The 27,375-nt window shown below is 44.1% G+C and overlaps 1 protein-coding gene across 3 annotated transcripts in view; it reads right to left on the bottom strand.

Annotated features, from left to right (window-relative positions):
- The window catches only part of UNKL (unk like zinc finger), a 59,798-nt gene extending 40,694 nt beyond the window's left edge, over window positions 1-19,104 (bottom strand). For 2 of the 3 annotated variants that reach the window (XM_069983884.1, XM_069983887.1), the window contains exons 1-3: window positions 18,891-19,104; window positions 16,510-16,719; window positions 1,464-1,640 (exon numbers count right to left, since the gene is read on the bottom strand). In XM_069983884.1, the coding sequence (XP_069839985.1) occupies window positions 1,464-1,640; window positions 16,510-16,719; window positions 18,891-18,955 (452 nt within the window). In that variant the 5' untranslated portion in view covers window positions 18,956-19,104. Of the gene's footprint in view, window positions 1-1,463; window positions 1,641-16,509; window positions 16,720-18,255; window positions 18,514-18,890 lie in introns of all 3 variants that reach the window. The other variant, XM_069983886.1, reaches the window with a different exon arrangement.
- Between the last annotated feature and the right edge of the window lie 8,271 nt (window positions 19,105-27,375).

Raw genomic sequence — 27,375 nt, 5'->3', positions numbered from 1 at the left:
AATGACTTCCATCATCATCAACAAATGCCAGGATATTTAGACCCGACCCCCACCAATTGCTAGAACAAGCTGGGAGAAGCACTCAACTAAGTGCTTCTCTCCCTGTTTTGCAGTAGAAGGAAATCTATGGAGCCAGTCTTATGCAGCAAGATGGGGAGAGGGGTGCTTAGCCTAGCATTTCTCCCATTCCATCAGTTGAAGCCTGACCACAGTTTGATTAAAACTTCTGACATCTTTATGACATGTGAAGGTTTTTTTTTTTCTTTAACTTACAACATTTTAATTTGACATAAACATGTATAGAATTGGTTACTTATCACAGATCTTGTTCTTCATTTACACCGGCCAATTAGTGTTCCATAGGCCCTATTATCTACAAGAGTGGTTCCTGTTCTGGCAGAGTTGGGCCAGCCCCATGTTAACCATTTCACTTTTACAATACATACATATACGTTCCTACCTGTACAGTACGAATGTTTATGTTTATGTGTTATGTGTTAATATTTATATACGTTCCTAACAGTGAAGAGGTTTTAATGTGTGTGGAGCCACTTTAATGTGATCATTTCCACATACAGTCCCAGGAGCCAGGCCTAATGACAGGAAGCCACAATCACGCAGCTGCCTGTCATTTACCCTTTAAATGCCACAATCTATAGCGATCGCAGCATTTACGGGTATCAATGACAGGGTAAGTATCTGTCACTGACTGATTAGGACCCCTGCAGCGTGACTGCAGGGGTCCAGATTACTTTCATTGGCAGGAGGGGGTATAATACTTACCTTCATCCTGTGGGATCGGCAATCTTCTCATAGAGTTTGCTCTCAAGCAGACTGTGCAGAGTGCCAATAACACCGATCAATGCTATGCAATGACATTGCATATATAAGTCCCCTAAGGGGTTTTATAAAAATGTTTAAAGAAAAAAAGTTTTAAAAACATGGGAAACCACCTCTCCCAATAAAAAGTTGAACACCCCCCTTTCCCGTTTTACAAATAAAACAATGTAAAAGAAAAAAAGAAAATTTTACATCGTAGCATACACAATTGTCCAATCTATTAAAATATAATAATATTTTTACCACAGGAAAACACTAAGGTGGACCTGGGGGAGGGGCTTTTTAACCTCTCTGTGTTCCTGTTCCCATGCAAGGTCAAGGGGCAATCTCTCCGGTGGTGCTGTCATTATAGGGTTTTGGTAAATTGGGGGGGGAGAACACACCAGGATTGCTGCTTTTTTTTTTAATTATATGTCAGGGGGGGGAAAAAAAAAAGAAAAAAAAAAAAAACGATTGAAAACTCCCATTTACACCAATAAAAACTATAGATCATGGTGAAAAAGAAAAAAAAAAATAGGCCCCAATCAGCCCTGTAGGTGGAAAAATAAAAAAAAGTGTTAGGACTCTAAGAAGGCGAGGGGGAGAGCACGGCTTTATTGTGACCAGTGTGATAGGGCCCTTACCTTATATCATAGACAGGAGGTCTAAGGTCATGAGGACCATGGGCAAAGGCACAATGTGGTCCATTCTTCACACAATGCCCTCGAGCATCTGTTTCGTGAATACAAGTACCGGTCTTGTAATAGCGTAGATGATACTTTCTTTCGGTGTCACCGGTTGTCCTATGCAAATATGGACAACTAAAAGACAAAAAGGGGAAAAAAAAGTTTCAGAAAGTTAATAAAAAAGGATTGTTACATGGGTAGTGGATAGACAACCTATATGGGAGGGATGGGGAACCTTTGGCCCTCCTGCGGTTGTGCCACAGCAGGAAGGCCAAAGGTTCCCCATCCCTGCCATATACTGACAGTAAGGACACTACCATCCCAGGATCCCTTCTTTTCACAATACAAAACACAATGGGGCTATAAATAATACCTGTAAACAGGGTTTCCCCTCAGTCCCTGACTCATCTTCTTGTGAAGTCTTTTAATATTCTATTTAGCAGGCTGTAGGTTTTCTTGGTTTCCTGCTTGATGTGATAAATGCCGTATGGTAAGCTGTTTACCGTTCCGGTGCCCATTGAAGCTGTCACACAGACTCTGATCAGGGTATACACCACACCTATACACTCCCTATTACACTCCATTTGAGCCAGTCATCACTGTACATCTGGTTTTCTGTTCCAGAACCAGGAAGCTCAGGATGAACAGTGCTACAAATTCCTTTACAAGCAGCGCTAGGTTCTTTATTACGAAGCATAGGTATATGAAAAACATACAAAGATTTCTATTTAAAGGGATTCTCGTGATGGTAAAATGGAGCCTAGGCTGTTTATCTCACTGAGGATTTTCTGGACTGGGCACAACTGTAGTACACTGTAAGCTGTGAGTTTACACAGTAGGTCTATATGGGATTTCAGCCCAGTAGCGGACCCAAACATGACTGACTGGTCTCGCTCAGTGGGGGCTCATCTGCAGCCAATCTGTGTGTAAAAGGTGTCCATACAGCTTATACTAAAGTAGGCTGAACCGCTGCTGCTGGAGAGTTAGGCCAACAGTATAAGGCTTCATTCACATGTTTAGTCATTTTTCAGGACCGCATATTATGGCCACAATCTACAAAAGAATTGACCATAGTGCATCTGTAATCCATATTTTTTGCGGATACACAAAAAAATGGGTAGGTGATCGAAGGGGTTGCCCACCATTTTTTTTTCTTCAAATCAACTGGAGCCAGATATGTAATTTACATTTATTGAAAAAAACTCAGATCTTCTAGTACTTATCAGCTGCTTTATGTCCTGCAGGAAGTGGTGTATTCTCTCCAGTCTGACACAGTGCTCTCTGCTGCCATCTCTGTCCATGTCAGGAACTGTCCAGAGCAGTAGCAAATTCCCATACTCCTAAAACCTCTACTGCTCTCCAGACTGGAAAGAATACTACTTCCTGCAGGGCATACAGCAGCTGATAATTACTGAAAGACTTCAGATTTTTTAATAGATCTAAAATAGAAATCTATGACACTTTCTGGCACCAGCTGATTTGAAAGAAAAAATTTTTGGTGAGCAAACCCTGTAAGGCTGCGTTTCCACATATGCGTTCAGAATTCGGTGCAATTCACATTGCCATTTGTCCCTGAATGAAAGTAGCCATTTTACAGGTAAAATCCCAGTATTAGTGCCGTGCATGCAGTGACTGACTGTCTGGTATCTTCTCTTAACAGTACAGAGTGATACTACATGTACTGTCCACTACAGTACAGTGTGAGGCTATGTTCACACAACGTATATTTTCGTAAAATCCCGGCCGTTGTTGCAAATTGCAACAACGGCCGTGATTATTATGAAAATATACATTGCCTTGCCGTCTATGGGATCCCGGCCGGAACGTATACACATAGTATATGCCCAGGCGGGATCCCTAGCGGAGTTGCAAACAACTAACATGTTAGTTTTCTGCTGCCGCTACTCATTAAATAGCGGCCGCAGAAAACCATGTCAGTGCACACTGCGGACCGAGCGGCCGCTCGCTCCATAGTGAGCTGTGGGGAATTCTGATGCGGACACGCACGGATGCGCCCGCATCAGAACTCTGCGGGCTAAAGATCATCTGGCCAGTACTGCAGAACCAGCTGGGATGATCTTTTCAGAGACCGGCCGTTCCATGACCCGGCGGGGTCAAGGATTGGCCGGTCTAATACTGCGTCTGAACATAGCCTGATTTTTTGGGACCCTGTGTGATCCGTTAAAACCCCTGAAAACGCTCCAGTCCTCTGCATAGAAAGTAATTTAGAGTCTCTTGTAGCTCTTTCTGACTGTTGTATGTAAGGACTTGCTGTTTCTCATTTTGGGGGATTTAGAACCAATTACCAGTTTTCCATAAAGTTTTAGTCTCAACATACAATGGTCGTCCTGGAACCAATTAATATTGTATGTTGAGATAATAGAGCTACTAGGAGAGAATACAGTCTCCATTGGCTCATGCTTTAGCCATCTCCTTGCCATATGAAAACATGGTGGCATGGATAACCCAAGCCATTCCAAATACAGTTACGGACAGGAGGCCAAATGGGCCTATTACACAGGTCGTTTAGAGGAGCAAACGAGCGCTGTCAGCGCTCGTTTGCTCCTCGTTCCCCGCTCGCTGCCGCCGCTATTCAACGCGGCTGCAGCGAGCGGGTGAGTGCGTGAGGGGGTTGCGGGGAGCTGCCCGGGGGATCGCTGATCGTCTGGCCAGCCCATAAGATATAGCAGCGTCTGTGGCCGACGCTCCTATTCAATGGAGCGACGGCAGCAGATCGCTGCTATATCAATCAGTCGCTTGTTTTTCAACATGTTGAAAAACAAGCGACTGCAACGATCAGCAGACATGAACGATGTCAGCTGAGCGTTGCACTCTATTCCACGGGACAATAATCGTCCGTAGCGGCCGATATCGGCCGAATACGAACGATAATCGTTCCGTGGAATAGGGCCTTTAGTATAGGCCAATGTCCCCCAACCTGTGTCTCTCCACCTGTTTAGGGCATGCTGGGAGTTATAGTTTTACAATAGCTGGAGAGCTATAGGTGTAGGAACACTGGCACTGTCACCTCTGAGCTATAGCCATACCATGAATAGAAGTAACCGGGTCCCTGTTGCACACATTGGCGACACCAATTTGCCTATGATCTGCAGGTAAATCTTACAGGAATCAGAGACGCCTTCTGAAAAAGCATTAAGACAAAAAAAAAAAAAAAAACACCCCAACGACAAGCATCTTGTGGGAAGACGTTGCTGTAAGTGGCTTGCATAATACATCAGCTTTAAACAGGTAAGCGTGTAGCCAGAGCCGCATTTCATTTTCATCACATCAAGGCTGTCATGGCAACAGAGAATTAGCCTGCCGGTGGCACGCCGCCAGCCCGCTCCCTCTAACTTGGGCTGCAGCCTGTGAAAGTAAAGAATCAAGGTGAATGATTCCTAGAGGCTTTACCAATAGATTTTCTTTTTGTTGTTTTCTTCCTTTGTAGAAGTAATAAACTGTGCGAGTACGGAGCCGCGTGTCTCCTAACCTAATAAAAGCGGAGCCAGGAGGCCGATGCACTTACATAGGACTGCCGGCATCCTCGCTTTTGGGAAACATTTCGATCGATGTTTATGGCCTGCACATTTTTTGCAGCCTTCATAAGATCTTTATGGAGGTCCTGAATTTCTAGACTATTACATGCTCACTGTAGATGAGCACAACTGGAGCGTGCTGGAGTCTGATTGTTCAGCATTTGAATACCAGTGGCTAAAGAAGGTGGATGCAGCCCTATGGCCACATTCATGGTTTTTAGTACTCCCTAGGGTCGCATTAAACTTCTGCAGCCACCTGTATTCGAGCATGCTCGAGTTGCGCTCATCTCTAATACTCACCTGTGTATGGAAGGCTAAGGCTGCATTCACACGTTCAGTGATTTTCCCGGTCTGTGATTGTGGAGCGGTAGCTACCTCCGTGATCTGTGCAAAACAGTCCGTTTTTCATTCCTGTCCTTTTTTTCACTGATCTGTTTTACAGCATTTTAAATTACACTGATTACATAACATCCGTGTTTTTCACGGATGTCATTGATTTCTATGGGGAATCCGTTCCGTGCTTACGGATCAGTGAAATCACAGAACGTCTGAATAGCCCAATAGAAAGCAATGGGATGTAAAATTGTGCGTGCGCACGGATTTCCTGGAACATGTGAATGCAGCCTTAGGGTGCGCTTACACAGACAGATTATCTGACAGATTTTTGAAGCCAAAGCCAGGAACAGACTATAAACAGAGATAAAAGTCAAAAAGGAAATGCTGAGATTTCTCCTCAAATCCGTTCCTGGCTTTGGCTTCAAAAATCTGTCAGATAAATCTGCCTGTAAATGCATCATAAGTCACTGGGCAGGCCTAAAAGCCTGGCCACAAGTGGTAAATCTCTTCATTTATCCACACATACGCAACAACAAATCTGCACAAAAAAAAAAAAAGTCTATAATTTAAGGCAAATTTTCTTTATTTTCATGTGTAGACTATCCGCTGCGGAAAGTCTGTAGCATTCCCACAAGGTAAGGGCAAGGCCTAAGGGTCCTTTTAGGCACACAGATTTCTCAGTCACGGGCCGTTGCAAACAAGAGATTTGCAGTGCCTTTACACAGCACGAGAAATCTAGCGGCCGGGCTGCACGAATGATCCATGTATCATTCAAGCAGCCATGGAAACTGACAGCACAGATATATGTATAGCATTTCCATATCACACAGCAGTACATACTTACCAATGCTGCCGTGTTCTGGCATCCTGTTACTCTGGCTCTTCCGTCCAGCCACTGTGTTTTTTCAGCTGTCAATTATCCTGAAGAAGGCTGGTCGGAAAGACTGGATGGGAGAGCTGGAGGAACAGGATGCTGGATCCCAGAAGTGGTGGTAAGTATGTACGGTTATATATGGAAACTGACAGCACAGCTATATGTATGTCTGTGCTGTAAGTTTTCCTTTATAGTCATCGGCCTAACATCCCCGTTTATGCAGGAAAATGTGTTGTTAATGATGATCATTTTTAATAATAGGCTCCAAACAGACGATCAGCGAAGGATCAGACATTTTCCCCGTCCTTAGCTGATCGCTGTCACTTTTACACAGGCGGCTGATTATCGTCCAAAGTAGCGTTTCTTGCAACTCCCCAGGCTGATAATCAGCCGTGTAAAAGGCCCTTAAGGAATATCCCCTATATATCCAGAAACATTACACAGACTAGCATTCGCATGCAAATTAAACTCCCTATTTGCAAAAACTTTTGCATGTGCGCCTTTTACCAGCCGGCATCCTGACATTGAGCACACTGGAAAGCAGCTCGGCCCAGGGCCAAATCTCTACATCTGTACTGGGCTCATAAATGTAATGCATCCTGGTTATATTACACAATGCTCCATGATGGACAGGTTTCTTAAACTATGCAAATAATGCATTTTCCCCATGTACTTCTATAGACAGTAAATAACCTCCGGCAGGGGTGTGCAGGTCAAAATCCAAGGTACTACAAATATTTTTCTCATCACCCAGGTTGTAGCAGAACATCCCCAGCACTTCTATAATCCAATCACTGCATGGACTGTCAGGAAAACCATCAGAGGAAAATGTTTAATTCAAGCCCCATATGAGACGGCCACGTTCTAGAGCTTATGAATGAATAAATAGCAGCAATACGTTCTGCATAGGAAGCAGTGACCCGAAACTAATCGCAAAATAAAACATGCCGGGATTACAATGCGTCTGAACGTAGCAAACATCTCCCAAAGTGAGATCAAGTACAGTGCGGCCCCTGTCAATCTCCTGAAGAAGAGAAAAACACTCAAAAGGTTGCACGACAGTACTATGCTTCACAGGTAAACACTGAGGTTGCATCACTTTACCACAACTATCATGCGACACAAAAGAAGGGCCCACACCTATCCAGGTATAGGGTCATATACAGCTGTCCATCAACTGCACTTTCATCTCATAGCTCCATCACTTAAAGGGGTATTCCACTCAAACATAACTGTTAATATGTTGCTGCCAATGATGAGACTAATAATTCCTTCCATACTCATTATTATCTATTCAGTCTCCTTCCCCCAGTTCTCAGCTGCTACTTTCTGCTGGAAAAAAAAAAATCTGTGTATAAGCTTTTCTCTCCATCTCCCCCCCCCCTTCTAAAAAAAAAAAAAAGCTGATGTAAACAAGCCCCTGGCCGGCTGTATCTGCAACACTGTAGCTTCTTTGTAATGTTGGTGGGATAATCAGTGAGTTCATCAGCAACTTGACCTCAGAATAACCCTCTCAGCATTACAAAGAAGCTACAATGTTGCAGATACAGCCTGCCAGGGACTTGTTCACATCAGCTGTCTTCATCCCTATTGCCAAGAATAAGAGATACCTGCGGTTATGATACCCAAGGCCACAACTTGTAGATAATATAGGGGGAGATTTATCAAACATGGTGTAAAGTGAAACTGGCTCTGTTGCCCCTAGCAACCAATCAGATTCCACCTTTCATTCCTCACAGACTCGTTGGAAAATGAAAGGTGGAATCTGATTGGTTGCTAGGGGCAAATGAGCCAGTTTCACTTTACACCATGTTTTATAAAGCTCCCTCAGTGTATACAATATGGGGAGAATTTATCTACTTCCTACACCATTGTTTTAGTACAATAAAAAAATATAAACAGTGCATTAGCGTGAAATCTGTTGGCGATAGGGTCCCTATTTCTCAACTGGATACCATAGTGTGGTCTATTAAGATATTGCATACTGAGGTATATGAGGAAGAGGGAGGCTAAAATGGAGTCTTTTCTGCTGTCAATGGAAGCCTATAGTAACATGCGGAGCTTCCCTGACATACAAGACAACAAAGAAGAAAAACCTAATGTGAACAGGCCCCATCTGTCCCTCAGCTATTTAACAAGCTATTAGGATTACAATCCGGCAATAAAAACCCTCATAATAATATCATAAATGAGATGGAAACTGTGAAGGAGTGTGGCCTGCTTCCAGCACTACTTGTCACGTGATCCCAGGAAGCGCAGTCATCTGTAGAATTGTCAACATTCCTTCGAGGAATTTATCTAATGTAAACACAGGAAATATCAGGAGACAAGTGTACGGAAGTCCATGGCCATCAGTGACACCAACACTTGGGGCCTGCATGGAGCACTGGGTAAAGGCCCTATTACACAAAGCGATTATCAGCCATATTTGGTCGATAATCGCTTCGTATAATAAAAGGCAACAATCAGCCGACATGCACAACGTCGGCTGATTGTCGATATGTTGAACGAAAACAATCTGCTGCTGCTGCTCTGCGGAATAGGAGTGGCAGCAGCAGACTGCTTCTATCTCCAATGGGAGCCCCCGCACTTACCTGCTCGCTGTCGTTGCGTGTAAAAGCGCCAGCAGAGAGCGGAAAACGAGGAGCAAGCGAGCGCTGACCGGACAGGTCAGCGGTCACTTGCTGCCGGAGATCGCCACGTGTAAAAGGGGCTTAAAATTAGGGATAAAAAAACTCAGAAGATGGTTGTTACTGCAGTCATATAAAGAACTACACAATACAAAAATAAATGACAAACAACAACTGCACTCAAAAACTTCAACACCCATTAAAGTCCAAATCAAATCTGTGCCCCCCATAACAGAACGGACATGCTGCAGAGTTACTAATCCAGACCAATAGTCAATTCTGTGCAGAAAACATCCATGGCATGTCAACCATTCTAGGAAATCTATAAGCCCTCCATTACACATTTCATCTCATGAGAAGACCCCAGCAGTCACCCGCCCTGCACATAACCACACAGCGCTCCAGCTCCGCTATGCTCCGTGTAAACATGACATCCGCATTAGTCACACAATCTCTCTAATGGAGTTATTAAGATAAGATTCTGACTGCAACGTTAATTATTAATCTTGGCCATGAAAGAAATCGGCAAAAAAAACCCCAAAAAGACTTCCTCACACTTTCTAACAGGCTGGGAGCTAAAAGACTTTGGTTCCTCGCTCCCGGACGCGTGACTTAATAGCGATCTTTCCAATTTAACGCAGACAGGACTAGTTATGAGGGAATATATTTAGGCCGGTGTTAACTGCAAGTTAATGGCAACACTGTACAGCCACTGCAACTGTCCAGGTGACAAGACCTGTCCCCGTCAAGTGTGAAAACATCAAGCTGAGGCCACCATATACCGGCGAAGTCGCAACCACACAATGTTGCCAGGGCTGCCAGTTTTGCCCCTATTCTGTCGCCACATCTTAGTACACATACTGGCAATAATGAATGCCCCTTTCAAGTAGGGAAAAAAATACTCGACTATGTTGGCATGCAACCGCAAGTGGGGCACCCACAGTAACTTTTTGAAGGGGTTGACCAAGATTAGAAAAACATTGCAGATTTATTCCAGAAACAGCATCACTCTTGTCCTTAGTTAGGATGGGGTGAGGTTTGCAACTCAGTTCTATTGAAGTGAATGGAGCTGAATTGTTATACCACACACAACCTGAGGACTGGGGTGGTGCTGTTTTGGAAAGAAAGCAGCCATTTTTTTCTAATCCTGGATAACTCTTTAGGGTACGTTCACACGTACCTGATCTGCAGCGGATTTCTCTTTGCGAAATTGCAGCGAGACCCGCTGCGGATCCCTGCCCATTTAACTCTATGGGCAGAATGCACATCCCGCTGCGAGTTTGTCTGCAGCCCACCCTGTTAACCCCCCCGACCACCGGAGCAAATACTTTACCTTCTCCCCACTGCAGCTTGCTTTGGGGGATCTCGGAACCTCCCGCTCGGCCAATCAGTGTGCTGCCCCGCCGCAGCACACTAATTGGCTGAGCGGGACGTGAAGACGCCGTAAGCCCCGAAGCAAGCTGGAGCGGGGACCAGGCGAAGTATACGCTCCAGCGGCCGGGGGGGTTAACAGGGCGGGCAGCGGACAAACTCGCAGCGGGATGTGCATCCCGCTGCAAGCTTGTCTGTTCATAGAATCTAATGGGTAGGGATCCTCAGCGGGTCTCACTGCGAAATCTCAGCGAGAAATCCGCTGCGGAACCGGTACGTGTGAATGTACCCTTAAAGGGGTACTTTGGCAATTTTTTTTTTTTTTTTTTCAAATAAAAATCGGTGTGAGAAAGTTATACAGATTTGTCATTTACTTCTATTTTAAAAACCGTATAACTTGTAACCTGTTGATGAAAATCCCTGCTCTGTGATAAGGAGTCCAGTGGGCGGTGTCACTCAATGGACTGGACTCCTTAGCATAGAAACATCAGAGATTTCAATCAATAAATTACAAGTTATACTGAAACTTTTCCCACAAAGATATAAATCAATCTGCTCAGTTCTTTTCTGCTGTATAACATGGTGGTGATAGATTACATAGCATTGTCTAGGTGACAGGTTCCCTTCAAAAGAATTGACAGATATTTGGTGACAAAATGTAGGAAACATTTACGCGTAGTGTCACAGGGTATGCCGCAGTTCACAAATAGGAAAAAAAGAAGGGAAACTGTCCAAATTCTAAAAACAGCATGAGTGTGGTGGCGGACCTGCTAAACAGGTTACACACTCTCTTCCTTATGCCACCTCATAGATATTCATTGTTTGAGGAAGTAATGCTGCACAATGCCCCCGTGGTGTATAAAGAAAGCATAGCCGGACACCCAGGAGATCAGATACAGGCAAGCATGCCCAGAGGTGATGACCATTGTAATAGACAGCTATTCTGCACCCTGCTATTAGCAGATGTAATCCGGTGTATAACATTAGGCTGGACACGTGTCCTGGTTGTAAGCTAACTACCCTGCCTGTAAGTCACTGCAGACCTACGGAGACCAAACTCTGAGCAGAAGGAGGAAGGGGGGGAGGATGGTGTGAGGGCGGTATAGGAGGACGGCCCAGCTCCAACACTTCCTACTTCTCTATTTTCAAACATGTAAAAAAGCATGGCCGAGGGGGTGTGTGCTGCGGGGGGCCGGCGTCTACACTGCAAACAAAGCAGGGGCCGCTCATAAAGAACCCATTAGTGCTGGAGCCAGACTCCATGCCAAAACTATGAAGCAATCTGGAAGGGAGCGAGAGGCTGCAAGAGAGTGTATGGGCAGCCTACTGTACACAACAACCTATTGTGAGAAAGTTCTCAGAGTTATACATACGTATACAACTAAAACTCACGTTATACAGCAGGGGTCTCTACTATCTATACACACACACACACACACAGTTGCTCACAGGGCATGGTAGGCCTCGTAATTTTACAACACAGATTTAAGGACTTGCCATACAAGATTTATAGTCACATTAAAGGGGGTTTTCTAGTAAAAAAAAAATTTTTTACAGGGATCAGGTAGTCTAAGGGCCCTATTACACGGGACGATTATCGTGCGAAAAATTGTTATATCGCTCGAATTTAAACAATAATCGTTCTGTGTAATGGTGCGTTTACACAGGCAGATTTATCTGACAGATTTTGGAAGCCAAAACCAGGAATGGATTTGAAAAAAGGAGAAATCTCAGTCTTTCCTTTATGACCCGTTCCCTGTTTATGGTCTGTTCCTGGCTTTGGCTTCAAAAATCTGTCAGATAAATCTGTCTGTGTAAACGCACCATAATTGCAGGGAACTAACAAAAATCGTTCGCATGTCGATCGTTGATTTAGATCTGAACCTAAAATTATCGTTAATTGTTCGCTGTAATTCCACGTTGGTTCGCTCAAGTTCTGCATTTTTTCACTAATCGTTCAGTGTAATAGCACATTGCCCATTGTTTTCCTGAGATCAGAAGGAATAAACGATCGCAATAACGATTGTGTCTAACGACCATTGTTCTGTGTAATATGGTGAACGATTGCAGGTTAATGATAAACAATCTCATTTGCGATCATTTATCGTTCATCGTTAAAAAAAATAATAAATAAATCTCTCTGTGTAATAGGACCCTAAGAGAATAAAAGAGTGTGCATTCGCCTGTCTGAACCATTGTTGTTGTGACGACGCCCAGGTCCCCATTGCTCAACACTTCGTAGCCCACCACTCTGGCTTTCCCTAGAAAACCCCTTTAATGGAAGCTACCTTGTATTATACAAAACTTTCAGCTGTATGCCTATGATAAATGAATTACCAGTCATAAATTAAAGTGTTATTCCTATATATGTCACTTTATAGTTGGTGTGGTCTCACCTCTTGGACCCCCCTTTTCTAACTGATCTGGAGTATAATGGGGACATCACACTGGTTTAGTCCTGCATCTTCTGGTGGTTGCTGCAATTCCATACACAGGAGGGGCAGATGCAGCAGTGCATCTCCTTCATACTGTGGATCGATAAGGAACCCCAAACCATCATACATCGAAAGCTCTGTTCTTGGTAGCCCTGAGGAATGACCCCCTTCCTCAATGCTTGACACAATCATAAATGGTGGCAAGAACATATAAGTACTTTAGTAGTAGTATATAAGTATAAGTAGTATGAGCCCACAATCACTGGATCATTTGTGTGGCCCTTTACTTCCATAATTGTGAACTGCCCATCCAGAATTACATAGGGACAAGAAAGAGATGAACAATGGGTTTTAAATCTGCTTCAAGGGGTTATTCGGATAGCAAAAAAAGCCTCACCTCTTCTGCTCTCAGGCGCTTTACTTATTCCCACTGCCCGTCTCTGGTGATAAGTTCCAAGACGAGAGGGGGCAAAAGCATGTGGCGGGCAATCTATAGCTGCCCAATGTTACAGATGTGGTGGCAACATCGGGCAGATATTGGACATTGCGCACGGGTATGGTTTTACCGGCACACAATGCCCGCAACATGCTCCCACCATCCTCTTTGGATAACCACCTTTAGGGTGCGTTCACACCCACAGGATCCGCAGCAGATCTGCAGCAGATTTGATGGTGCAGATTTGATGCTGTGTTCAGTTATTTAAATGAAATCTGCTGCGGATCTGCTGCAGATCCGCAGCAGAAAATCAGCTGCGGATCCGGTAAGTGTGAACGTACCCTGAATAGATGTGGTCAGCCGACGAATCCCCTTTTACTCATTGATCGGCTGATCGCTGTTTGCCCTGTTCGGCACCGAGGTGTAGACACCTCCACTACAGCTAACAGCTGGATTTTCACCTGTATGCTATAATGGATTTTTGCAATGAAGTCCATAGTAAAAATAGTGCTGCTGGCACTATTACATGCGCTGACAGCGAGTGAAAAGGTGCAGCGGGAGCGATGATCGTTATCTTCTATTACAGCGATTATCGGCCATCGGCTTTGTGTAATAGAGCCTTAACAAATGCTGAGGTATCACTATCCAAACAATACTATTAGTTCTGGATTAGGGAATAATCTTTGCGTTCTCCTATTAGCTGGGCTCTATATAAAGGCTCTATATCTTAGGAGATAATTATAACCAGGGGATGACGGTGACAAAACAACAGAAAACAAAATAAAGAGGGGCAATTAATTTAATTACAGGCGAAAAACTGATTAAAAAAAAAAACAAAACGGTTTCACCAAACCCTGCGAGCAGCGCGTTGTGTCTCCATGGAAACGCTTTCTGCTCAGAGCGTAATCTATACTCAGCCGCTGCCATCCCACTTCACAAGTTCATTCACCATCTCTTTATCGCTGTAGCAATACAGCACCCCCCCCCCCTCCAGCTGTCAGGGCATGCTGGGAGTTGTAGTTCTTTTACAGCTGGAGAGTCACAGGCTGGTTATTGCTATGTAGTTTTTGTGAAGTTACACCTACCACACGTACACACACTGGCTCAATGCCATAATAAACCAGCAAAGAACGCTGCCATATGCGAGTCCAGTACAGCGGCTTAGGCCACGCGTCCACCTTGCTTTTCACTATTTACTCCTTATAACATACTGAATAAACAATACGACAGCAAATATAGTAAACTGAAGATAAAGCAGCTACAGGAATGTGGACACACCAGGGAAGAAGCAGATGGCGGTGCGGGTGATAATAGCTGCTGCTTAGCCTGGGTTCACACTGTTTCTGCAATCCGGTTTTTTTTTTTTTTTTTGCAAAAAACTGATGCGTGTGTGCATCCATTTTTTCATTGAATTCCATTACTTAAAAAAAAAACCATCAAAACGGATGTTTTGTTTTGTTTTTTTGTTTTTTTTTTACAGGCACAAAAATGAGGTCGACTAAGTTTTCGTGTCCGTTAAAAAAAAAAAAAAAAACGATCCGTTTTGATCTTTTTTTTATAATAGAATTCAATGGAAAAAACGGATGCACACACATGCATCCGTTTGATGCTGTGTTCCCATTTAGTTACATGGATATTGGACGCATATCCTGTATGTGTGAACTACAATTACCATCAGGCCTAGCCACTCAAAACTTCTTGCATGTTGTAATTATATATATATATATATATATATTATATACACATACATACATATATACACACACACACGTCCACCCTTGGGTCTGATGGGATCTACATGGCAGCACATGGAGTAACTATACCTTTATACTATCAGACACATCAGTAATACTGTGTCCGATGAAATTTTACCTCTGTTGCGTTTGTATGGAATCTGTATGTGCAGAAGTACAGCATAACCTTATAGACTGTTGTAAGTGCCTCAATACAGCTCCATGATCCCCCAAATTGGCCAAGTACATGGAGCCTAGAGACCACCATTCTAGAGAATCATAGATTCATATTATCAAATCTTATTACTGAACTTCTATAAGGCTGGGTTCACACTACGTTTTTGCAATCCGTTTTTTTCATCAGTTTCATCAGGATAAAAACATCCATTTTTTAAACGTACACAAAAACATAGCTGACCTTGCTTTTGTGTATGTTTACAAAAAAAAAAAAAGATGCGTTTTGATCCTTTTTTATTTTTTATAATGGAAGTCAATGGAAAAACAGATCAAAACAGATGCACACAAATGCATCCATTTTTTTTGCAAAAACGGATGAAAAAAAAAACAGATTGCAAGAACGTAGTGTGGACCTAGCCTTAAGGCCCTATTCCACCAACAGATCTGACGACAGATTATCTGCCAAAGATTTGAAGCCAAACCCAGGAGTGGATTTGAAAAGAGGAGAAATCCAGTCTTTCCTTTATGACCTGTTCTCTGTTTATAGTCTGTTCCTGGGTTTGGCTTCAAATCTTTGGCAGATAATCTGTCGTCAGATCTGTTGGTGGAATAGGGCCTTTAGGCTAGGTTCACATCACAATTTTTCTACCCGTTTAAAAGCGAATGTACCATCAGGCCCGGACTGAAGCACTGGAGGCAGGCCAACCCACCCCCAGTGGGAGGAACCCCCCCCCCCCTCTATGATGCGGCTGCGTTAAAATCAATGGAGCCACATCATAGAGGGGAGGTGGTTTCTTCCCACTTGGGGGGGGCGGTTCGGCCCGCCTCCAGTGCTTCAGCCCAGGCCTCATGGTACATTCACTTTAACGTACCCGTTCTATGAAAGAAAGAAAAAAAAAAACGGATGGTAAAAACAGATTCAGTTTGATCCGTTTTTCATTGACTTGCATTAGGGCCCATTTACACAGAAGGATTATCTGACAGATTATCTGCCAAAGATTTGAAGCCAAAGCCAGGAATGGATTTGAAAAGAGGAGGAATCTCAGGCTTTCCTTTATGATCTGTTCCCTGTTTATAGTCTGTTTCTGGCTTTGGCTTCAAATCTTTGGCAGATAATCTGTCAAATAATCTTTCTGTGTAAATGGACCCTTATGTAAAAAAAGGATCAAAATGGATCCTTTTTTTTTTTTTTTTTTACATTTTGTAATGTACACAAAAACGTGGTTGACCGAGTTTTTCTGTACGTTTTCCAAAACAGATACAATGAGACGGACTGCAAACTTGTGCTGTGAACCTAGCCTAAGCTCTATAAACAAATAACCGGGCATGCACACAATGCAGACGACTACCGCCACAACATAACACCAGACATTTTTAGCGTCACTTGATTCACTTTTATTAGGCCGTATCCCTGACAACGCTATTATATGTGCCGTCAAGGACAAAAACAATGCAATTGGAGAAGTAAAAACTCACTCATCTCCATCGGGACACATTCCTGTGGTTTCATCGTATTTTGTACAATAAACGTCTGGACTATAGTTAAAGGTCCCGTCGCGCCTTCGGATGGGTCTGCGACGTCGTTGGTTTAAGAAGTGCCAGTGAAAGCAGGTAAAAGGTCTATGCTGGGTACATTTGTGCTGCAGAAACAGCGGGCACTGCTCGGTCCGAAATTCTTTAAGATACCTAGGGAAAATAATAAAAATAAGTAAAAAAATAACATTACTGTGCAACATTTCTGCATACACTATTGAGTTCTAGGTGACACAGATATAGTGTGTAGGACAGGATCTTGCGCATGTGGCATCATATTCTTACACCCAAATAGTGATCATTACAAGCAAATGGTTGTGCTGACGTGTCCATTCAATCAGAGATTGGTAAAATTTAAAGGGGAAAAAATAGTGCAGCACACAGTACAGTTGTTCTCCTCCAGTGGTCACGCACAGTACAGTTGTTCTCCTCCAGTGGTCACCATTAGGCTAGGGCGACTTGCCTGTGACACACATCACACTGCCAAAGATTGCAGTATAGAGGATTTCTGGCTGTGATCACTGCAATTGCCACATTCCCTTTTGGAAAGCCATGCAATGTGTGTCACTACAAAGCCACGATCAACATCAATCAGCAGGTAAACCAAATACAGAAGAGCATTGTAGCTTCTGTATATAACAGATGCCACAACAGTAGTGTGAACAGTGTTACAGAGAACGACATAGTGACCCCATACCCATGATATAGTAACGACATAGTGACCCCATACCCATGATATAGTAACGGCATAGTGACCCCATACCCATGATATAGTAACGACATAGTGACCCCATACCCATGATATAGTAACGACATAGTGACCCCATACCCATGATATAGTAACGACATAGTGACCCCATACCCATGATATAGTAACGACATAGTGACCCCATACCCATGATATAGTAACGACATAGTGACCCCATACCCATGATATAGTAACGACATAGTGACCCCATACCCATGATATAGTAACGACATAGTGACCCCATACCCATGATATAGTAACGACATAGTGACCCCATACCCATGATATAGTAACGACATAGTGACCCCATACCCATGATATAGTATAGTAACGACATAGTGACCCCATACCCATGATATAGTATAGTAACGACATAGTGACCCCATACCCATGATATAGTAACGACATAGTGACCCCATACCCATGATATAGTAACGACATAGTGTCCCCATACCCATGATATAGTAACGACATAGTGACCCCATACCCATGATATAGTAACGACATAGTGACCCCATACCCATGATATAGTAACGACATAGTGTCCCCATACCCATGATATAGTAACGACATAGTGACCCCATACCCATGATATAGTAACGACATAGTGACCCCATACCCATGATATAGTAACGGCATACATGTGAGATAGTATAGTAATGGCATAGAGACACCATACATCTATATATCAGAATCATATTACGGACAAATATACCCATACCCAGACCTGACCATGTCCCTGCTGGGATCTGTAGTCTCACAGTGGCTGGGGAAGGGGATCACTGATCTACAGTGTAACTCTGGAGCTAAAGTTCTCCAATAAGACTCCATGTCACTCCCCAGGACACCTATGGGCTCCTTGTGGCAGCTGAGATGTCACACATGCCTGTGTGGCTGCAAAGTAACAGGAGGGTGCATCCCTAACACTGCATGCAACTTACACGGTGCCACCAGCCATTGTTGCAGCCACATTACAGCGCACCTCTATGTAGCTCCATGGGGTGCAACAAGATGCAGAAGAGGAAGCAGCAGCGGCGGCGGCTGCTCCACAATGTGCAGCCCTCTGGATGGAAGCCACCGCCGGAATGTGGACAAGGAAATCAATGGAGAGCACACAAAGGCAACTTCACGGCTCCCCTGTTGTTTACAAAGCTGAGAACAGGGGAAAAACCGCGGGAATGACGGAGCAGGAGTTCAGTCTGGAAGGAGGGAAAGCGTTTTATTTAAAGGGGAGAAGCTGTCCAGGAATGAGCAGGCGCCGCTCGCAGCGCTATTCTCAGACGCCACTTGCGCTCTAATGAAGCGTACGGCGCGCAGAGAGGAGGCGTCTCTGCGCTACGCCACCAACGTAACGGCTCTGCAAACACAGACGGTCAGCGCGAGCGGCGGCAACAGCCAGACTACGAGCGGCGGTGACGTCACCCAGGAACGGACAGCGGACGGCGACGTCTACAGAACCGACCGACAACTACCGGAGCAACCGATACGTGCACGGAACGGAATGCACGAAAACCAGTCGCCCGTACAATGCATGCGGGTGCCAGCAGCCGCCTCCCGCCCCGTGTCCAGCACTTACGTGTAGTGAGTCGGTTTCTCGGTCTGCGGGGATCCGCTCAGCGCCGTTTTCGAAACCGACGGCATTTTCAGTCAAAACAAACATGAGCGCATGCGCGGGAATCCGAGAGTCAGCTCTGGCCACACCCTCCAGCCCTGAGTGACAGACCCCGCCCCCGGCCACTACCCTCTGAGTGACAGCGGTATCCAGGACGGGCCCACATTCTGGCGCTAAGCCCCGCCCCCTGCCCATCCCCTCCTGGTGGTTTGAGAAGGGAACTACAAGCCACGCCTCTGCCTGCATGTCCCCGCCCCTTTGTATTGGTGTGCACAGCTCTTGTACGCTGACGAGCCTTGCTGCCTTACCGGGCGGCATGTGACATTCTTGTACATAAGAAATAAAAGCAGTTGTAATGTAGCCTACATGTGTCTGACATGTGCTCCCCAACCTGTTGCAGAACTACAACTCCCAGCATGCCCTGTCACAGAGTAAGGATACACAGGTCCCTGAACTTGTGGCTGTAAAACTACAACTCCCAGCATGCCCTGTCACAGAGTAAGAGTACACCTGTGGGTCTGCAGCAGCTGCAAAACTACAACTCCCAGCATTCCTTATATCTGACTAGACCAGTGATCTCCAGCTTTTGCAGAACTACAAATCCCAGCATGCTCTTACAGCCTGTAGTTCAGGGATGGGAAACCTTTGACCCTCCAGGTGCTGCAAAACTACAATTCCCATAATGCCCTGGACAGCCTTCGGCTGTCCGGGCATGATGGGAATTGTAGTTTTGCAACAGTTGAAGGGTCGAAGGTCCCCCATCCCTGCTCTAGTTAAAGAAGGCCATATCATTCTCTCAATTTCCAAAAATCGCTTCGCATTGGCTAACGCACCAATATGTGGGGGCAACAGGTAAACGACTCCTTGCTCCAGCTGCAGATCAGGCGTCAGGTTGCAGCCACTGACTCCATTCACATTAGCAGGTGATGGCACCATGCAGCAGTAAATGGCCCATGTACTAGAATGGGAGTCCAATTACAGCCATTGTACTGGAGCGCAGGAGGCTTCCCCTGACGTGAGACCACTCCTCATAGGCAAAGTGACTGGCGGATGTCCAACTTTCCTAATAACGGGGGAGGGCGCTATGCAGCACATTGCTGATACCATCACTAATAACGGGTGTATTCACATGCAGTACCTAGGGTTGGAGATACACAACCTAACCCACTCCCCCTCTGCTCATATATAGAAGATGCCACTCCTCCATTATTGTGGCGTGCCTCTCCGCCTCCATGTTGCATATCTCTTTTCTATTGTTACATAGGGTTCCCCCTCCTTCCTGGCTACTCCGCCTCCTCTGACTCTCGTTCTTGCTCCACACTAGACGTTCTTCCCCCCTTCGTTGTTGCACGCCACCCCCTTCACTACAAGTCCCCCCTCCCCTTCCACAATGATATGGCCAGCTCCCATACGTAACAAAGATTTCTTTGCATAGTGCTTTCCCTAGAAATTTCCCTATCATTTCGTTTTACGTTCCCTCTGGGGAGAGGGGCGGTAAGAGCTGTCTATGTGCCGTACCTGCTAACAGTGGGGCATACGGATCAAGTGTCAGAGGTGCAGATTGTCCTTGTTGCTAGGCTACGGGCGCCTTTAAGGCATGCTGCAAGTGTGCTGCCGCGTGCGTGCAAATAAACTTACAAGGGAGATTGCTCATGTGCGGGGGCATGGCGGTGTGGGGAGAACATCTCATACATCATGCGTCTTCTTTGTGAAGTATTAGTAGTGTCCATCTTTTGTATTGGTGCACTCGATTCTTCTGGCTGGTTTGGTGAATACAAAGGGGTTATCCAGCGCTACAAAAAACATGGCCACTTTTTCCCCTCTCTTGTCTCCAGTTCAGGTGCGGTTTGCAAATAAGCTCCATTTCCTTCAATGGAACTGAGTTTGAAACCCCGCCCAATCTGGAGACAAGAGAGGGGGGAAAAGATAACCCCTTTAAGTGTGAAATGGCAATTATGGGGTGTCTTTCCTTATAACTGTGTGATGTGCCCGTCCTCTGTTATACTTGCTGGAAATATAGGACTAAATTGGCAACTGGGTGTTACCAGTTGGAGGAGTGTCAGCTCTGATTGGATAGTCTCAGACAGGGTAAAGACAACTGGTGACACCTACTTGGCTATATACATTTCCAAACAGCATAATAGAAGGCGACACAACATGTAGCTATAAGAAAAGATGTTAAAGAATAGAGATGAGCGAACCGGGTTCGAGTCGATCTGAACCCGAACGTTCGGTATTTGATTAGCAGGGGCTGCAGAACTTGGATAAAGCTCTAAGGTTGTCTGGAAAACATGGATACAGCCAATGACTATATCCATGATTTCCACATAGCCTTAGGGCTTTATCCAACTTCAGCAGCCACCGCTAATCAAATGCCGAAAGTTCAGGTTTGGATCGACCCGAGCGTGCTCCAGGTTCGCTCATCTCTATATAGGATAGTTATTCCATGGAAATGCATGTACTAAGAATGTGCTAACCCAGGAGAAGCGCTTGGCTCTACGCATCACCCCTTGCTTGTTGCTCAATCCAACTCTCCAGCCCATCTCCAGCAATGAGATAGATCAAGAGGTTGCCAGGGAATGTTTCTTCTGAAGGTAAGGGATTTTTTTTTTTTTAGAAATCAACAGTACAGGTGTTTTCAAGAAAATTTGTAATTGGGTTTATTAGCCGAAAAATGCATTTTTATCATGAAAAAAGTAGTTTGAACCTCTCCCCCCTTTCTTCATTGTTCTCTATGGAGAGGGGAGGGGTGGAGGGAGATGAGGCACCAAAACTGGACAACAAAGAGTTAATTTACAGCTATATCACTGGGCTATCTCCTCTGAAGTCAGCACTGACCTCTCTGACCTCTGAATACCGGCTTTCACACAGGTCCTGCTGTGTAATTCTTTGTTCTCTTCTCTCTGCTGGCGACTAATCTCCCTCCTCCCCCTCCCCATAGAACAAACAGGATCCGACTGATGGAAAAGAGTCAAGATTTCCTGATAATGAGCAGTGTATGAGAGCGAGAAAGGAGGGGGGGGACCTGGGGAAAGTCTTTTTGAATGCAGATAATGGCATATTTGCCTAATAAACCCAATTACAAAGTTTCTTAAATTTCCCTGGACTATTGATTTCTGCAAAAAAAAAAAAAAAAAAAACACGACAGTGACACTTTAATACAACTGTCAGAAGAAGCAACTGGAGACTGTAAATCACTTTCTGTGTAGAGGACTTTGCTACACTGAACTATAATCTGCCAAAGGTGGCCGATTCGACAGACGGTTTCTGAAGTGACAGGCTGCTCAGCCAAACACTGGCTGCTGCGGCCAGTGATTGGCTGAGTGGCCTGTCACTTCAAAGACCAGCTCTGGAATTGCATCAAAGGCTGCGGAGAGAAGCCAGGAAGACACCAGGGAGTGTGGACAGGTAATGTATGAACGTTATTTGGGTGCGTTCACACGTACAGGATCTGCAGCAGATTTGATGGCGCAGATTTGAAGTTGCAGATTCAATGCAAAGTAACTCTGGGCCATCAAAACTGCTGCGGATCTGCTGCAGATTCAAATCTGCACCATCAAATCTGCTGCAGATCCTGTACGTGTGAACGTACCCTTATTACACTTTTAAAGCAAGGGCTGCACTGACATGGCTAACTAACTAACTATATATATATATATATATATATATATATATATATATATATATATATACTATATATAGCCCTTGCTGCATAGAGGATAGCAGCAGTCTGCTGCCCCTGCTTCTATTCCACAGAGCAACAGCAGCAGATAGTCATGTTGAAAGACAAACGACTGCAACGATCAGCCGACATCGTTCATGTCGGCTGATCGTTGTCTTCTATTACGCAAGGCGATTATCGGCCGTAACAGATGATAGAATAGTTTTGTGTAATAGGGCCTTTAGTTGAAGGAACACTGTAGAGCAAGAAAAAAAATGAAGTAAATTGTAAAGACGTAGTACATCACCTCTGCTGATGTAAAGCTATTTATTCATAACAACGGTGTCCCTTTAAGTCAGCTCAGTGTGCAGGTGTTAAAATAAGGAAAGAAGAGAAGTAAAAGGATTTCACATATGAAATGCCCGATCCTTCTCTTCCATGACATCATCAGAGAAGAGTTGGGGGTGAACCATACACATAATACACATACACATAGTAATAAGACCTTTACAAGTAGGGATGAAGATTACAGAATGATAAAAATATCAAGATGCAAGTTTATTAAAAAAAAAACAAACAAAAAAAATGCCCACATCTCATTTTAAGTGGTTGACACTATAACTTTTATGCCACGCAGAATAAGAAGTACGAAATCTGAAATGCCGTAAAGGTCCAATAAATGATTACAGGATTTGTAGCTAAGTAACAAAATATTTACAAATTTAACATTGCAGCAATTATAATCATTTTCTTTCGCTCTACGGCTCATTGAATTTCATATTAGTGTCCAAGCTAAATGTTAAAGAACGCTGCTCCCTCGCTGCCAATGACCATTCTATATTACGCCAGAGGATATAATGAAGTGCAGAAATATCCGCACTTGGAATACTTTTTGGTGTCTCTGTGTCCCTACTTGACTTCCCAACTTGGTATAAAGAGCATTTCCCCCCCAATTACATTTATATGGCTTTTAGGGTGACATAAAATATAATCCCCCTAGATTGTATTTCCATGTTTAGTTTGGCTGAAGGAAGTATGGGCAGAGGTATAACCCCTATTGTGCCGTTTGCCAGCAGCCGTTTTGCTCTCTCCACCGAATCCCGCTGGTCTTGTATCTGAGGCAAACGCAGTGGCGTAGCTATCATAGAGGCAGGGAAGGCCTTTGCTATGGGGCCCATGGAGGGAGGGGGCCCAGGGAAGATAAGAGCCTCCTGTGTCCTTTTGCTTAACCCCTTATTTACTGCAGTGTGTAAGTGACCCAGTGTTCTCTAACATACTGTATTAACCATTTTTTGTGTTGCAGCATGTAAGAGAACACTAGGTCACTTACACACTGCAGTAAATAAAGGGTTAAGCAAAAGGTAGTCTGTTCCTGCACCTATGTATATAACCATAGGATTCGGCCTCTGGCCACAAGAGATTTTTTTTTTTTTTGGCCACATCACAGAGTATATATATATATATATATATATATATATATATATATATATATGGGAAAAGTCTCAGTATAACTTATTTCTGATGCTTAGGAGTCCAGTAGGCGGTCCTGTAATTGAGTGAAACCGCCTTCTGAACTCCTAAGACTAGAAAGGTCAGAGATCTCAATCAGTAGGTTGCAAATTGTACTGAATCTTTTCCCACAAAGATACATAACAATCTGCTCAGCTCTTCTTGCTCTATAACATGATGGCAATAGTATTTTAAAGCGAATGTACCACTATAACCACTCAGTTAGGAGTTCCATATTACCTGATTGGCGCCCCTGCACACATTGTAATGGTGCTGTTTGTTCCTCCCATTGCCACCCAGTCTGTTAGATTTTCTCCAGTTTGTACAAATGTCTGGTTGTGGTCCCAGCGCCCCCAGTGCACCATTATCTCCATTAAACCATTAATGTTTTCTGGCTGACCACTGGTCCTGTTACACACAATGATATTGTCTAATCCAGCCAATACAAGGTCCATGTAATAGACCCTAGACCCTAATAGCAAGATTTTATTAATTCATTCTAATTGTGGTTTTTGCCATTTGCCATTTCAGGGGGTTGGCCACTGTATGTATATATATATATAATTATATGTTTTCTATAGAAATCAGTATACCTATATATATACCTATATACCTTCAACAACTTTGGGCCCAACCACAATTCGGGCAACAGTTGTTTCCCCCCTCCTCCTCATAAACATGGCACAGCCTAACATTCACGCTTTCTCTATGTGGGGAGGGGTACGCTGCAGTCAGACAGCTCTGGCAGTGGTTTATCTATCCAAGAACAAAGGGGTCAGGCAGTGAAAATTCCATTTTGCCGCTGACAGGTAATGACATGGGAGGCTGCTATACATCTGTCAGTGGAGACTCGCGGTAGGCCCCCCCTAGCAGCGGGTTTGGCTTACATTAATACAAAGAGTATGGGGACCTCTCCTCATATCGGGAGCCTTTTCTGCAGCCTCACTCAGAGTAGCAACTCCCCCCCACGCGCGCGCGCTCTAACCCAGTCTCCGTATGCAGCCAGATGCCTTCTCCATCCATACATGGCTGCCTGTGGAGGAACACGTGACTATACACATCACTCTGCTTCCTCCTCATAATTGTACACTGCACTCAAGCAAGGAGCACAGGCTCAGTGGTGGAGGCACGGTGACATGTACATCACCTGCTCCTCTACAGGCAGCCATGTATGAAAGAGACCGAACAGGGGAGGAGAGACATCATGCAGAGAAGGCTACCAATATGAGTTAGTAACCATACTCACTGCTATACATTTGTAAAAACATATATAAAGCGACCAACCCCTTTAGTGAGGGCTGAGCTGTAATACCAGATTTTTCTTTCAAATCAACTGGTTTCAGAAAGTTATAGATTTGAAATTTACTTCTATTTAAAAAAATCTTGTCTTCCCATACTTATCAGCTGCTGTATGTCCTGCAGGAAATGTCTTCTGTTCAGTCTGACACAATGCTCTCTGCTGCCACCCCAGTCCGAGACAGGAACTGTCCAGAGCAGGAGAAATTTTCTATGGGGATTTGCTGCAGCTCTGGACAGTCCCTGACATAGACAGAGGTGGCAGCAGAAAGCACTGTATCAGACTGAAAAGAATATGCCACTTCCTGCAGGGCATACAGCAGCTGATAAGTATGGGAAGACTCGAGATTTTTAAATAGAAGTAAATTACAAATCTATTTAAAAAAAAAAAAAAAAAAAAAGATTTTAGCTGGAGTACCTCTTTAAAGAAATTTTCAGGCAAATATCATGAGGATTTTCCTAATTAAACGTCTCTAGTTAATATATATACCAGGTACCAGGATCCTCTGGTGCTTGGCTAAATATGTGACAAATTGTAGCGGCACTCCAATTGCTTCAGTGAAAATAGAAGTGATTTATTCCATAAAAAAACAACAACACAGCAGCGACGTTTCAGTCCTATCCGTAAGCTTGAAAAAAGTCCTTACTGATAGGACTGAAACGTCGCTGCTGTGTTGTTTTTTGTTTATGGAATAAATCACTTCTATTTTCACTGAAGCAATTGGAGTGCCGCTACAATTTGTCACATATATATATATATATATATATATATATATATATATATAAGGTGCAAGACACATGGACAATTTATATATGTGCAATGAAAGCCTCCATTGTTATGGATCCCGTCTGGTCAGCATAGTAACCTTAGCTATGAATGGATGACAATTAGGTTCCACCTTGAGGCTCCACCCTGGACTATTCTTCATCTGTCCATAAACAAGGCCAGACTTCCTGTTGTGTAGGCCATGGTAATGCAGCAGAGCCCATGCTGTGCTATGGAAATGGAATAGACCTTGTTGTAGGATATATTCCTTTCTTTTCTCTTCTTTTGATTGCTCTGTTTTGGTGAAAATAGTGAACCAAAAATGTCACCTCCACCCACAACACAAAATGTAGGAGTAGATGTTTGGGTTCCTTGTATAAGCCATAAGAGGTTTCCATACACATGCAGCCAAGGCCTCGCCTCTGCAGCCCAATCCACATGCACGCTCAGCAGGGATGCCAGACACAGGGGCATAATATTTCCCATGATGCATAGGGAAAATCAGAGAAATATCACGGCACTATGTCATTTTTAGTAATTTCCCACAACTTCTGGATATGAGATAGCGCCTGGCCAAACTCCCATTTGGCTGCCAGCAGTCTGCATGTACAGAAAGCTCTATGCCAGACATGGAATCCCTATGGCTGTGTATTACAGAGCCATATGCACTCCATGCACCACCATATGGTGCTCCACGTGACACCCTATAACACAGATAATCTCCCCTGGAAGAGGACGGAGTATGACACACAGAATTATTAGTAATCAGTGCAGTTCCAAGCATGAACATTGGTGGCGGCACCGAGGCATAAGTTCTCCCTTAATGCTGCAACTCAATCTAAAAGAGTATATAAAATATATATACATTTATTTTAATTAAGCTATATTACAACGTATAAACTGTTTTGTTTTTTTTGCTGGAGTTCCCTTTTAAATAGTTAGAATTGGGAATAACATGCTGGTCAGCGAGGGGCCTCACAGAGAATGAGTAGAGCTCTGACTGTGTACAGCTAGTCACACATCATTAATAACTGAGTTATCTATTTTGACCGGCCCCCATACACAGGAACATTCGTCACGGACGATCATTCCTGTGTTCTCTAGGGGGAGAGGTAAACTGCAGCCAGACAGCTGTGGCGGCAGCTTATCTCTTCCAGGATAAAGGGGTCAAGTGGTTATTTTCCATTATGCACAACCCCTATCCCCACCGACATAAT

Source organism: Dendropsophus ebraccatus, chromosome 9 (assembly GCF_027789765.1).
Source record: "Dendropsophus ebraccatus isolate aDenEbr1 chromosome 9, aDenEbr1.pat, whole genome shotgun sequence".
In the NCBI taxonomy this organism is placed as follows: domain Eukaryota; kingdom Metazoa; phylum Chordata; class Amphibia; order Anura; family Hylidae; genus Dendropsophus; species Dendropsophus ebraccatus.
The sequence above is the reverse complement of the archived record's forward strand: the minus strand, read 5'-3'. Positions and strand labels throughout refer to the sequence as shown.